The sequence below is a fragment of the Bison bison genome, unplaced genomic scaffold, assembly GCF_000754665.1.
Source record: "Bison bison bison isolate TAMUID 2011002044 unplaced genomic scaffold, Bison_UMD1.0 scf7180017864180, whole genome shotgun sequence".
Lineage (NCBI taxonomy): Eukaryota > Metazoa > Chordata > Mammalia > Artiodactyla > Bovidae > Bison > Bison bison.
The window spans coordinates 9,980,161-9,995,546 of NW_011494752.1; the positions used below are offsets into that span (position 1 = coordinate 9,980,161).

The 15,386-nt window shown below is 42.9% G+C and overlaps 1 protein-coding gene across 2 annotated transcripts in view; it reads left to right on the forward strand.

Moving 5' to 3' along the window:
- PIGL (phosphatidylinositol glycan anchor biosynthesis, class L) overlaps positions 1 to 15,386 on the forward strand; it is a 42,015-nt gene that overhangs the window by 5,225 nt on the left and 21,404 nt on the right. For both annotated transcript variants that reach the window (XM_010842944.1, XM_010842945.1), the window contains exon 2: positions 3,127 to 3,226. In XM_010842944.1, the coding sequence (XP_010841246.1) occupies positions 3,127 to 3,226 (100 nt within the window). The remainder of the gene's footprint in view (positions 1 to 3,126; positions 3,227 to 15,386) is intronic.

Consider the following 15,386-nt stretch of genomic DNA (forward strand, 5'->3'; position numbering starts at 1 on the left):
ATGTAAGAATACTGGAGTGGGTTGCCATGTCCTCCTCCTCCAGGGAATCTTCCCAACCACGTCTCTTGAGTCTCCCTCATAGGCAGGGGGATCCTTTACCACTACCGCCATCTAGGAAGCCCAACCACTGAGATATCTATTCATATACAAATGGGAGAAAGCCACAGTAGACAGTACGGTGTTGTAAAATACATTTGGTGGAGAATTAGCACAGACAGTTCTGTATTTTAGAAAGCTCGTTCCAGTGGCATATGGAGGACGGTTTGGAGGGAAAGACTGGTTCTCCCAATCAGGAAGTGGAGCCTGTTTCTCTCCTTGAACCTGCATATGACTTGTGACACCTACTGTCTACTGACAGGGTGCACTGTTCTGGAGGGTCATAGCCACTTACTCCACTGAAGTGCCTACGTGTTTACCAGACCTAGTGAAAACGCCTCAGATGCTCTCTGACTTCAACTCCGTAACCCCTTCTGTGTTCCTCAGTTCAAACACAAAGCAATAAAATCAGCTCCCCAAGCAGTTTGACGACCAATAATCAGAGTCTAATGTGTTCGGCCTCAGACATCAGGAATCGCATCACTAGTGTAAGTTAGGCTCTTAGTACCAAAGATAAGTAACCTTGAGACAAAATAGGAGAGGGGAACCTAAAATATGATGACTGTCACAAAATTGACAATTTCTGACTCAAAAATTTGTGATGAGTACAGTACAAAATGAAATTGTTGTCTGGAGTCTCTTGGGGGTTAGTCCTTCTGTCAGATACAACATAGCGACTGTCTCCTATCTGGGTTCAAAGAGTTCAAAACTCACCCTAGAGGAAGCCCTGCAGCAGTGGAAAGGTTTCACTTGGGAGTTTCTGAGTTTTCTGGGACAGGAAGCATAGCCACTCTCCACTCTCTCCGGGCCTCATGAGTGCCTGCAGGGTGCTGACACCAGGAATGAGACCGATGCTTTTAAGGTCAAAGACATTTAGGACTTAATCATCAGATCCCAGAGGAGAGCTCATCCTTCTGAGCAGAACACTGGAAACGATAACTTGCCAGGGAAAAATAGCAGAAGGCATACCTGTGGCTGATTCACACTGATGTATGGCAGAAACCAGTGCAATATTGTAAAGCAATTATCCAAAAAAAGAAAATAGCAGAAGGCTTCCCAGAGGGATTGGCATTTGATCTGGATGATAACGGTGGATTGTAATTCAGAGGGAAAGGAAAGGGAAAGGAAAGGAAAAGGGGGAACGTAAAGATAAAAAGTCACGGAAAAGGGAGATTAACTCTGAGAACCAAACCAAGTGGATGTGTATTATCACATAATCTTCAGGAAAGCCTGAGGAGAAGGCCATCGTCCCCACTTCACAGCTGGAGAAATCAATGGCTCAGGAAAGTTAACTAGCACAAAGCATATACGCAATTATCTGATGGAGAGTTGGATTGAGGGGTGCAGCAGCCAGACAACTGCTCATAAGTACAGTTTGTGTGTTTAGCCAGTCAGTCGAGTCTGAGTCTGTGACCCCATGGACTGTATCCCACCAGACTCCTTGGCTCATGGGATTCCACAGGCAAGAATACTGGAGTGGGTATTCCCTTCTCCAGGGTGTCTTCCAGACTCAGGAATCGAACCTGCATTTCCTACACTGGCAGCTGTGTTCTTTACCACTGAGCCATCAGGGAAGCCTGAAATGCAATTTAAGTGATACCAAAATGTCACTGTAAGTTATTTGTAAGGATACAGAGCAGTTACTTACCAGAACTGTTATTGGGAAGTATAGTGGACACGACTGATGCAACTTAGCAGCAGCAGTGTATGTGTCAGGAAAATAAAGAATTTATGAGCTATTTAGGGTGCTGATGTGGTCCAGATTCCCAGAGGCATGCTGGAATAGCTGGTTACCAAATTCCAAAGGAGGATATTTTCCTAAAATACTCAGGACTGGCAGCCTCTTTAAGTGTTGAACGGATATTTGAAGACTATCAATTTAAAGGGGCCCAAATGACATATACCCAGACAACACTAATTCAAAAAGATACATGCTAGGAAAGATTGAAGGCAGGAGGAGAAGGGGATGACAGAGGATGAGATGGTTGGATGGCATCACTGACTCGATGGACATGAGTTTGAGTAAGCTCTGGGAGTTGGTGATGGACAGGGAAGCCTGGCATGCTGCAGTCCGTGGGGTCGCAAAGTCGGACACGCCTGAGCGACTGAACTGAACTGAACTGAACATACACACCTGTGGTCATAGCAGCATTATTCACAATAGCCAGGACGTGGCAACAACCTAAATGGCCCACAGAAGACTGGATAAAGACAATGTGGGAAATATATACAATGGAAGTTACCCATAGGAAAGAATGAAAAATGCCAGTTACAGCATCATGGCTGGACCTAGAGATTATCATACTAAATGAAGTAAATCAAAGAAAGACAAATACCACATGAAATTACTTATATGAGGAATCTATCTGTAACAGAAACACACAGACATAGAGAACAGACTTGTGGTTGCCAAGGAGGAGGGAGTTGCGGGGTAGAAGGACTAGGAGTTTGGGGATTTACTCGAGGTAAACTATTACATGCAGGATGGATAAACAGCAAGGTTCTACTGTATAGCAGAGGGAACTGTATTCAGCATCCTGTGACAAACTGAGTTGGAAAAGAATATAAAAAAGAGAATGTCTATATATATGTGTATAACTGAGTCACTTCGCTGTACAGTACAACATTCTAAATCAATTGTACTTCAATTTAAAAAATAAATAATAGGCCCAAAAGAGTAGTGTGTCTGGATACCCTACTTATTCTGAGTGGTTACAGAAGAGTCAGTCCTAAATCTGCTAACTGCAGAGCCAGTACGCAAAGCCTGTAGCGTGCGGCTGAAACACAGACAGGCAGACAGACAGACATATGGATAGACAGAGATGGAGAGGAATTCAATGGTGATTATAAAGATTGTGCTTCACAGGTGTGTCTGACAGTAGTAACCCTAGTGTTGTGTTTCTCCCAACTTTTTATCACAACCACAAAATTTTCAGATAGTTTAAGTCCTTTAGGGAACAAGATGAGAATGAGTGGACAATAGATCTCCACTGATAAAGAAATGGACGACCATGTATTTGTTATCCTCAGGAAATTACTACAATCAAGGGGAGATCCGTAAGAAGGAACTCTTGCAGAGCTGTGATGTTCTGGGGATTCCCCCCTCCAACGTAATGCTTATTGAAAACAGGTAAATTTATCTTTTAACAATGTGGAAATTCAGTGGCAATAAATACACAGTGTACACTCAAAAGACAAAAAACTCATGTGGGTGGGCAAGAACATTCTTATTTGAGAAGTCGCCTGAATATAGTTTCACATTTGTTTTCAAGTGGCAGTGTAACATAAATGAATTTTTTCAACTTCTGTTCAGATTTTGTCTTAAGATAGCTACTTTTTTAATCTTAAAAAAAAATTATAAAATACGTCAGAAGTGTAAAGAACAGTATTATGAACCCTCACATGCCTGTTGTCTAAGGCCAGTAATTATCAAGCCTTTGCTATGCATGCATGTATCCCCATATATCTTGTGTGTGTGAAGTTTTAGGGGTTATTATGCAGTTATAACTTAGCTGTGTTTTTTCTTTTTATTGGAGTATAGTTGATTTACAATGTTGTAGTTAGTTTCTGCTGCATGGCAAAGTGAATCTATTATACATATACACATATCCACTCTTTTTTCAGATTCTTTTCCTATATAGGCCATTACAGAGTACTGAGCAGAGTGCCCTGTGCTGAACAGTAGGTCCTTATGTATTTTTATATAACGGTGTGTATATGTCAATCCCAGTCTCCCAAATTTTTTCCTCCCACGTATGAAGTATTTTAAAGAAAACCCAACCATCAGTACATCAGGTTATTCTACCTTATGTACTTAAGGATAGATCTCTTAAGAAGATAGACTTTTCTTCATGCAGCCACAACGTCATTAGCAACCCATCAAACAAAATTGATAGTAATGGCAATTCCTTGGTTTGTCAAACACCCAGTCCATTTTGAGCTGCTCTGAGTAGCTCAAAAGTGTTTTTTCACCGTAGGTTTGTTCAAATCAGGATATAAACAAAGTGCACACGTTATAGCTGGTTGATATTCTTCATATCCCTTCCCCCTCCCAATGTCACTGATTGTTGAAAAAACTGAGGCAGTCATCATGTAGACGACTGTCTGCTGCTTCCATGTGGTATTGCCTCAGTGGTGGTTTTATCCTCTGTATTTCTTGCAAACTGGAAACGGGCACTAACTTTCAGGGACCAGAAGCCGTTCCATGTCCTCCCCATTCCATCATTTCAGGAGACGTGTACTGTCTCACTTTCAGTGATCCTGCAATCAGCTGGTGTGTTTACGTGGTAACGGCCATTCCTTTTCATTGTAAAGACCCACATCAACCTTTCATGTAGTGCTTTCATGATTAGTAATCATTAATTAAGTAAGGATTGCAAAATGGTGAGTCTCTAAGTATCTCCCGAGTTCCAAATATACCAGCTATAATTCTTCTATAAAGCAGAACTTTATCAACTGGGGCTGTTTAGTTACCCTGATATATATAGTTTGACTCCAAAAGACAGGCTAAAATGCTTCTTTCCCTTTTGTTGCCATTTTCAGAATAGGAGTTGATCCCCTACGTACCTGCACCAGTAACCAATTATTTGTTGGTTTGTCGGATGAGGCAGGCAGGAACTTACATGTTGGGTTTTTCACTTTAAATCATTATGCTCTTTGATACTGCAATCATCTCCTCTTTGACCATTGAGCCTTTTCATGTTGGCACATATGTCCTTTAGATAAGAAATTAAGAATCTGACTTAATTTATTATACTTTTTATATATCCAAAAGATCATGCAGTTTCAGCAACATCCCCTACTTGTAAGATGCTACTCATAAGAGGAGTCATAAACATGTTAAAAATAAATAATTCCACAGCCAGTTTGAAGATTCAAGGAAGCCAGGTGTCTTAGTCTGCTCAGGCCACCATGGCAAAATACCAGAGTCTGGGCAGTTTAAACAACAGAAATGTATTTTTCTCTCACAATTCTGGAGGTTGAAAGTATAAAATCAAGGTGCAGCAGGGTTGATTTCTGGAGAGGGTTTCCTTCTTGGCATGCAAATGGCCATCTTCTCCCTATCTGCTCCCAAGCCGTGGGGAGAGGGAAGTTTCTCTCTTCCTCTTCTTACAAGGCCACCAGTCCTATAGGGTTGCTGCTGCTGCTACTAAGTTGCTTCAGTAGTGTCCGACCCTGTGCGAGCCCATAAACAGCAGACCACCTGGCTCCTCTATCCTTGGGATTCTCCAGGCAAGAACACTGGAGTGGATTGCCATTTCCTTCTCCAATGCATGAGAGTGAAAAGTGAAAGTGAAGTCACTCAGTTGTGTCTGACTCTTCACGACCCTATGGACTGTAGCCTACCAGGCTCCTTTGTCCATGGGATTTTCCAGGCAAGAGTACTGGAGTGGGTTGCCATTTCCTTCTCCCCTATAGGGTTAGGGCTTACCATTATGACCTCATTTAACCTTGTGCACGTGCATACTAAGGTCACTTCAGTTTTGTCTGACTCTTTGTGACCCTATGGACCATAACATAGTCCGCCAGGCTCCTCTGTTCATGGGGATTCTCCAAGCAAGAATACTGGAGTGGATTGCCATGCCCTCCTCCAGGGGGATCTTCCCAAGCCAGGGATCGAACACAAGTCTCTTATGTCTCTTGCATTGGCATGCGGGTTCTTTACCACTGTCACCAACTGGGAAGCCCCTCACTTAACCTTAATGACCTCCTAAAGACCCCATCTCCAATACAGTCATATTGGGGATTAAGGCTTCAACCCTCGGATTTGAGGAGAACACAGTTCAGTCCCTGGCAGCATGCAGTTTTCAGTCTTTCAGCCTCTAGTTTCCTAACTGAGCAACGCAGAGCTCTGGAATCTTGCTCTGGGTTATTTAGATGAGTCAAAGGGAAGGATGAAGGGGACGAAGAGAAAGGAAGGTTTCACAGAAGGCCCACATTCAGAATAATCATGGTAACTATACATTCAATTCACTGTCAGTGCCAAGGACCTCACTAAACACATGATCTTGAAAATAATCCAGTTACTTCCCCAGGTTATAGATGAGAAACAGAGGACTAGTGAGAGGTTAAGTCATCTGCCCAGGGTCATCCAGCTGACACTAGCAGAGCAAGCCTTGCAGCCAAGGCCATCTGGTCACTGCGCCCTGACTCCTCCAAGCCTGACTCACAATTGCACAAAGGTCACCTCATTCAATTCTTCAATTGACTGAACAAAAACAGGTTTTTTTATGATCCTTTTTTAGTTTCACACAAAGAAACTGAAGCTTAAGAGACTCCTCTGAGGTCAGACGTTTAATAAATGACAGTCAGTGCTAGGATTCGGAAACAGAAAGGAAGACGGAATTGATTCCTGACTTTCTGCAGGAAAGTAGGTCACCACTTGATTAGGGTAAGCGAACGACCAACGTGTGCTTAAGAGAACATCTGAGGTTGTGTACTGTCAGTGCTGTCTTCCATTGCTCTGAACTTTATGGCTTGATTCCAAGGAGGTATTTAGCCATAGGAGCTCACCTAAGTAAACCCCTTAGCCAAAGCCTTAAAGAGAGAAAACAGTTCCATTTTCAAGAGAAGGCATCTGAGTCATTAGACAACTAAGTGGATACGCTTGGTAACCTTACCCAGTTCCTTAATACTTGTAGGTTCTGCTAATTTAAAGGACCATGTGATGTTTAAATGAATGTGATTAACAGATACAGATTAAAGCTCCTGGAATGGGCAAGGCACCGTGCTAGAGGCTGAAGAAAAAGAACAGTTCAAGGTCCAGGAACTGGATAATGGGTGTTGGTCTGATAGGCACCACTGCTGTGTTTGCACAAATGGTGGTTGTGCACGTGCTGAGGTTCAAGCCTAGAAAAGGGCTTAAAGACCCTCTCCCGAACACTTGGGAACTGAATGTGACTGGGAAATGCAGCCTACAGACTGAGTATTCATTTGTTGCTTTTGTGTTGGAGTCCATAGAATTGTTTCATTTACATTTCAAAACAAAAAGTAAACGCACATTTCTGTATGTATATTCTAAAAGAACACACACCAGACTTGTCAATAGCTGCTGCTCTTTAGTTGGGCCAGGGAAGAACACTAGCACTTCTTAATTTTCACAGAATTCTGTACAGTTTTATTTTGCTTTTGTTTGTTTGTTTTTTTAAAGGAAGCCTGTATTACTTTTTAAAAGACAAACAGACTTCAGAGATACTGCAAGTACAGGCCCAGACCACCGCAATAAAGCAAGTCAATAGGAATTTTTTGGTTTCCCAGTGCATATAAAAGTAACATCAACACTATACCATAGTCTATTAAGTATGCAAGAGCATTATATCTAAAAAAAAAAATAACATACATACCTTAATTGAAAAGTAGATATCATCTGAGCCTTCAGCCAGTTGTAACAATAACATCAAAGGTCACGGATCACATATCACCATAACTAATATAATAATAATGAAAAAGTTTGAAATATTGCAAGAATTACTGAAATGTCACACAGATACACAAAATAAGCAAATGTTGTTGGAAAAAGGCCCCCAGTAGTAGACTTTGCTGTCATAGGTCCACAACCCTTCAGTTCATTAAAAATGCAGTATCTTCAAAGCACAGTAGTGAAGTGCAATAATGATTATATATTTTTAAAGACTACTACTACATGACTAATAAAAATTCTTCCCTCTGTACTCAGCTTCTATCCATACAAGTGAAGGCTAAATTAGAAACAATTCTGTATACATTTTGGTAAGTTCAAAGCATAGAATAGAGTTCCTTGAAAAGATAGTAATGATTTTTAAGCCTTTTTATAAACACTGTGGTCTTCTCAGGGCCTCATTCTGAAGGACCAGTGGGCAGAGGGTCAGATATGCTCTCCAAAGGGCTCAAGCTGGAAATGGGGAGGGGTTTAAGGGGGGCTTCCCTGGTGGCTCACATGGTAAAGAATCTGCCTGCAACACAGGAGACCCAGGTTCAATCTCTGCATTGAGAATATCCCCTGGAGGAGGGCAGGGCAACCCACTCCAGTATTCTTGCCTGGAGAATCCTCATGGACAGAGGAGCCTGGAGGGCTACAGTCCATGGGATTGGAGAGTTGGACACGACTGAGCGACTGAGACACACACACACATACACACACACACACACTGACTGTAATGAAATAAAGTAGACCTTCCAGTCATAACCAGGCCCATAAAAATGCATCAGGGCCCAACAACCAACCGTTGGGAGAAACTTTTGGGGTCTCGGAGGTGATTGTGGTCTGATCCCTGCTCCTAGCATCCCATACCTGCCGTACCCACATCACATCTATTCCCACCACAAAAGCAGAGGATTCCCAGCACCCCAGTCTGTTCTCATATGCAAGGCAGGCTGCAAACCCACCAAGCTTTCTTCTGCATCCACACTCATGCATGTGCCCGGCCCTCCTCTGCCTGCTTCCTCCCTTCCCAGCTCCCCACATCCTGGCTGTCCAGCAAACTCCTATTCATCCTTGAAACCCCAGCTCAAGATTACCTTCGACTCTGCAACATCCATGATTTGCCCAGATTTTCTTGGGCACTTTGGCTACATTGTCATTGTCCCATCATATCCCAATATATACATCATTTTTTTACTCCATAAGCCCCTCTGTATCTTTTCTTCATGTATCCCCAACCACTATCCTAACACTTTATATATAGTTGCTCAATGCATGTTTGTTGAATAAACAGGCTACTTGGCTCACACCAGAAGCTTCCTTCCTGTGGCACCCCATAAGTGTGTGGTCTCCAACCCCCTTTCCTCGATTTTTTTTTTTTAATTGACTCAGAAATGGTGAATAGCAAACCAATTCCTGAGACTTCAGTAAAACTGTTTTCACTTTTTTTTAAAAGAAAACAGTCTTGATCCCTGACTTGCATGGTTATTTTTAGTCTTTTGGAAGTCCTAAGTGAGAACTTAGGTTTGGGAGTATTTTTCTACATCTTGATTTTCCCACTCTGTCAGTTTGGCTCCACCATCCTAAGGTTTCAGCATCTTTTCTCCCACTGCTCGTCTCAACGTCATCCTGGCATTAACAAGCCCAAGACCTTAACAGACTGATTTGAGTTGAACAAGGAAATAGAATCCAGTACCCACTAGGCAACATAAATGAGCCTGGCCTGCTACCAGTTCCTGGAAGTCTCTGTGTTTTCCAATAAATGCACACAAATCAGTGAAAGGGAAGCCACAAAGCAGAGAGTCTGGGGCTGCTGGGGTCCCGTTGGTAACTAATCCCCTCTCCTCTTGAGACCCTGTAAAAGCCGGCCCCTTCCAGAAACCAAGACAGACCATATGCCAAGTGCCAAAGTGAACGTGACCAAGCATCCTCTTACTGTAAAGAGATAAAACGAAGCTCCTCGCAGGGCCTTTTCTCCAAAGACACAAAGAAGTGACTGGGTACAGTTAGAGGGCAGCATTCCAGCCCCAGTTGGCAAGAGCAGGGCAGGGCTCCCATCCTCCCAGAGGGCACAAAGGACGACGTTTCCTAGAAAAGGAGCCGTGGGAGGAGACTGCAGTGGACCAAGCTGATATGGAGCGACTGTGCCAACATGGAAGGCTGCTCCCGTGCTACTTCAAAGGCAAGTTATCCTGGGAGCTGGAGGGAGGCTGGGTCGTCAAGTCACATGTCAGTTTAGAAGAAGAGTGGGACCAGGGAGGCTGGCCTCAACAAGGCATGTATTTGTGGCTGATTCTGCTCCTTGAAAGAGTCTGTAAATATACCACAAAAATAGGAACCAAGGTGACTGTGTGTTGTGATATTCATTACAGCAAAAAAAATTGATAGCAACCTAACATAGCAGTAGGTGATTAATTATATAGCCATGGTCCAGAACATTAAGCCACAATTTAAAAGTTTCTTTTTAATATTTATTTATTTGGCTGCCTCGGGATATTCCTTACGTCCTTTGGGATCTTTTGTTGCAGTAGTTGCAGCACTTGGGCTTAGTTGCAGCACTTGGGCTTAGTTGCCCCACAGCATGTGGGGTCTTAATTCCCTAACCAGGGATCGAACCCAATTGCAGCCTTAACCACTGGACCACCCGGGCAGTCCCACACAATTCAGTTTTCCATGCATAGTTCATAATATAGGAAGATGTTCCTGATAGAATACTGAGTTTAGAAAGCAGTATATACTTCCTTTACACTCTTCTGTATTTTCCTTAGTTTTGATAATGAGCATACATCAGTTGTAAACCAACAGTCTCACTGAATTTATTTTACAGTATATTGTTTCTGGGAAGGTGAGGCTTGATTCTGAGGCACTTCCAAATCCTGTGAGAAGTGCCAAGGTAGAGCACTGCTGGCCAGCTCTGCACCCCTTTCTGGGGCAGATCTCACCAGGCGGGTATGTTCCATGTCCTGTGATTTTCTGATATGGTGGTTTACTTGCTTCATCAAAGTTGATGCTCTGTAATTATTTCGTTTGCTGTTGTTTGCTATGGAGTTTGAGGGAAGAGAGTGAAATGAAGATGTCGCTAGGACTATAAGTGGAAGTCTGCGTTTCAACTTAAACAGATTCCTGCTGGCAGTTGAAGGAAAGGTGAATATGAGGAAAATCAAGACCAGAGAAAAGAAAAAGGGAAGTACAGTGTGATGGAAGAGCTCTCGTCCAGGAGTCATGAAATTTGGCTTCAGCTTTTAAGGCTGTGTCACCTTTGGCAAATAATGCCCTCTCTCTGGGCTTCTCTCGTCTTATATGTGCAACGACTGGATGAGATGGTGACTTTTCCTAAACTCCTAGATCTTCTCAGGGGTAGAGCAGAATGTGTTTAGATGTGGTTGTTCTATAAATGGAGGGTCATGTGCTTAACTCAGCAATGTAGCTGATTTGTTTTTAAGTGCTTACCATTTTACTGAGCTACATTTCATGACACCCATGGCAGACTATGTCCCTTGTCACACACTTTGGTCCTTTCCTTGGGAAGCAGAGCAGGGATTTTTTAAATAAATTAACATTTTTATTCTTATTTATTTGGTGGCACTGGGTCTTAGTTGCAGCATGCACACGGGATCTTTTTTAATGTATATAATTATTTGCTTACTTATTTTTGGCTGGGCTGGGTCTTCGCTGCTACACAGGCTTTTCCCTAGTTGTGGCGAGTGGGGACTGCTCTCAGGTTGCTGTGCCTCTGCGAGCTGCTCACTGCGGCGGCTTCTCTTATTGAGGAGCACGGGCTCCAGGGCATGAGGGCTCAGTAGTCCTCAGGCTCTAGAGCACAGGCTCAACAGTTGTGGCGCGCAGGCTTTGCTGCTCTGCAGCAGATGGGATCTTCCCAGATCAGGGAACCATGTCTCCTGAATCGACAGGCAGATTCTTTACCACTGAGCCACCAAGGAAGCCCTGAATAGGGATATTAAAAAACTAAGAAGTAGACCCTTTAAGAACCAAACTGAGTTTAGCCAGCTCACCCTTACCTCCACTGTCATAGTCCATCTGGGAAGCTAGAACAAAAACACCACAGACTGGGTGGCTCGTAACAGAATTTTGTCTCACAGTTCTGGAGGCTAAGAAGTCCAAAATCACAGTGTTAGCAGATGAGGTGTCTGGTGGGGCCGTGTCTCCTGGTTCACAGACTACCGCCTTCTTGCTGTATCCTCACGTGGTGGAAGGACCAAGGGAGTGCTCTAGGGTTCCTATTCTAAGGACACTAGTCCCATTCAGGAGGATTCTGCCCTCGTGACCTCATTACCTACCAGAGGCCCCACCTCCAGATACCATCACATTGGGGAAATGGGTTTCAACATATGGATTTTTAGGGGACACCAATGTTCAGTCTATAGCATCTGCAGTAATTGCAGTAGGAACCAAAAACTCTGGATGAGAGGCAACTAATTGTCTCCCACTCAGGCCTTACAGACAAAGTGTCTGCGCCCAGAACAAAGGTTACGGGGTCAGCCTTTCAGATTATTTCGCCACCACACCAAGTTCCAAGAAAAAAGTCTTAGTCATCTGGGGGATGAGAGCCCTTAGGACAAGAAACACTGCAGCTGCCTGTGTGTGTTGCAACATAAGATGATGTGGTGGTCCTCTGGCAAAACTGTCATGGTGAGACAGGCCTGGTTCTGCAGGGCTGCAGGCCTGCATGCTCAGTCACTCAGTCATCTCCAACCGGGGTTCTCTGTCCATGGAATTCTCCAAACAGGAATACTGGAGTGGGTTGCCATTTCCTCTTCCAGGGGATCTTCCCGACCCAGGGATTGAACCTGGGTCTCCCTGCATCAGCAGGCAGATTCTTTCCTGCTGAGCCACTTCGGAAGCCCCATAGCTTAACTAGCCAGTTTCTGTACTAGAAGGATTTATAGGGTTTACTCTCTTTCAGGTTTTCTTTTTTTTCCTTTTTTAATAATACTGTCACCCTCACATATATAGTCAGTTGATTTTCAACAGTGCTGCCAAGACAACTCACCAAGGCAACATAGTCTCTTCTGCAAATGGATATCCACATACCAGAGAACAAGCTTCCCCTCCCCTCCACTAAACACAAAAATTAGCTCAAATAGACCCAAATAAGAAGAGCTAAAACTATCAAACAGTTGCAAGAAAATATAGAAGTAAATCTGCATGAGTTTGGGTTAGGCAGAACCTTCTTAGATATGACACCAAAAGTATCAACCACTAGCAAAAGGAAAAACAGATCAAATTAAAACCTTTTTTGCTTGATGCATACCATCAAGAAAATGAAAAGACAACTCACAGAATGAGAGAAAACATTTGCAAATCATATATCTGAAAAAGGATTGATATCCAGAGATCAATATAGAGAAATGTAATATATCCTTATATATTATATAGTATATATGGGCTTCCCTGGTGGCTCAGCAGTAAAAAAAATAATCCACCTGCCAATACAGGTGAAACAAGGGGCGTGGGTTCCATCCCTGAGTCAGGAAGATCCCCTGGAAAAGGAAATAGCAACCCATTCCAGTATTCTTGCCTGGGAAATCCCATGCTACAGTATATAGGATCACAAAAGAGTTGGACACGACTGAAGGACTAAACAACAACAATATAGTATATATAACATATAAAATAATATATAAAGAACTTCTGTAAGCAACAACAAAAAGACAAACAGCCTAGTTTTTAAAATGGTCAAAGTACTTGTATAGACATTTCTCCAAAGAAGATACACAAATGGCCGATAAGCACAGGAAAAGATTTTCAACATCATTAGTTATTACAGGAATGAAAATCAAAACCACTGTGAGACAGTACTTCACACTCCCTAGGTTGACCATTTTTAAAAAAATAAAAAGGGAAATGCTAAATGCAGGCCAGGATACAAAGAAATTGGACCCCTCAGCCACTGGTGGCTTTGTGTAAAACAGTTTGGCAGGCAGTTCCTCAAAAATGTAAATACAGAATTACCTTTACCCAGCAATCTTACTCCAACATAAATACCTAAAAGAATTGAAAACATTCAGATGAAAATGTGTACATGAGTGCACACAGCAGCACCATGCATGGTAGCAAAAGGGTAGAAATGACTCAAGTGTCCATTCACAGATGAGTAAATGAGCAAAGCATGGTCTGGCCATACACTGGACACTACACAAAAAGTAGTGAAGTCCCATCACATGCTACAGACTGCATGAACCTAAAAAGAAGCCTGGTAACAGGCAGCCACACAGGGTATAATCATTATCCCCACACAGGGGATTATCTGAAATACCCAGGGCAGGCAAATCCAGAGACACAAAGTAGATCAGTGGCTGCCAAGAGTGGGGAGGGAAAGGGAGTGGGAAGTGACTCATAATGGGGTTTATTTTCTGAGATGACGAAAATGTCCTAAAATTGCAATGACAGTTGCACAACTCTGTGAACATACCAAAAAAAACCCCACCACACTGAATTGTGCACTTGAAATGAGTGGACTGAAAAATTATGTGAATTATGTCTCAATCAAGCTGTTCTGGAAATAACAGTAATATTTAATAACAATATTTATGATGTGCACTGTAAAAACAAACAGTACAAAAATATATCCAGTGAGAAAAAACGAATATCTCCCTCCACATACGCTTCTCTCCTCAGAAAATCACTGTTAACTACTCAATGTGTAAACTTCCATACCTTCAATACTTTACAAATGCAGATTTACATACAGAAACACAAATATATTTCATTTTTTCAGTGAGGCATACTACTCCATGGGATACCTGTATCATAACTTACTTGACTAATAAAACCATCCATCCCGTGGCTTTGCTAGAATCATCATTCAGTTCAGTTCAGTTCAGTCGCTCAGTCATGCTCTTTGCGACCCCATGAAGTGCAGCACGCAAGGCCTCCCTCTCCATCACCAACTCCCAGAGTTCACTCAAACTCACGTCCATTGAGTCCATGATGCCATCCAGCCATCTCATCCTCTGTCGTCCCCTTCTCCTCCTGCCCCCAATCCCTCCCAGCATCAGAGTCTTTTCCAATGAGTCAACTCTTCGCATGAGGTGGCCAAAGTACTGGAGTTTCAGCTTTAGCATCATTCCTTCCAAAGAACACCCAGGACCGATCTCCTTTAGAATGGACTGGTTGGATCTCCTTGCTGTCCAAGGGCCTCTCAAGAGTCTTCTCCAACACCACAGTTCAAAAGCATCAATTTTTCAGCGCTCAGCTTTCTTCACAGTCCAATGCTCACATCCACACATGACCATTGGAAAAACCATAGCCTTGACTAGACAGACGTTTGTTGGCAAAGTAATGTCCCTGCTTTTGAATATGCTATCTAGGTTGGTCATAACTTTCCTTCCAAGGAGTAAGCGTCTTTTAATTTCATGGCTGCAATCACCATCTGCAGTGATTTTGGAGCCCAAAAAATAAAGTCTGACACTGTTTCTACTGTTTTCCCATCTATTTCCCATGAAGTGATGGGACCAGATGCCATGATCTTAGTTTTCTGAATGTTGAGCTTTAAGCCAACTTTTTCACTCTCCTCTTTCACTTTCATCAAGAGGCTTTTTAGTTCCTCTTCACTTTCTGCCATAAGGGTGGTGTCATCTGCATATCTGAGGTTATTGATATTTCTCCCAGCAGTCTTGAAGAAGCTTGTGCTTCTTCCAGCCCAGCGTTTCTCATGATGTACTCTGCATATAAGTTAAATAAGCAGGGTGACAATATACAGCCTTGACGTACTCCTTTTCCTATTTGGAACCAGTCTGTTGTTCCATGTTCAGTTCTAACTGTTGCTTCCTGACCTGCATATAGGTTTCTCAAGAGGCAGGTCAGGTGGTCTGGTATTCCCATCTCTCAGAATTTTCCACAGTTTATTGTGTCCACACAGTCAAAGGCT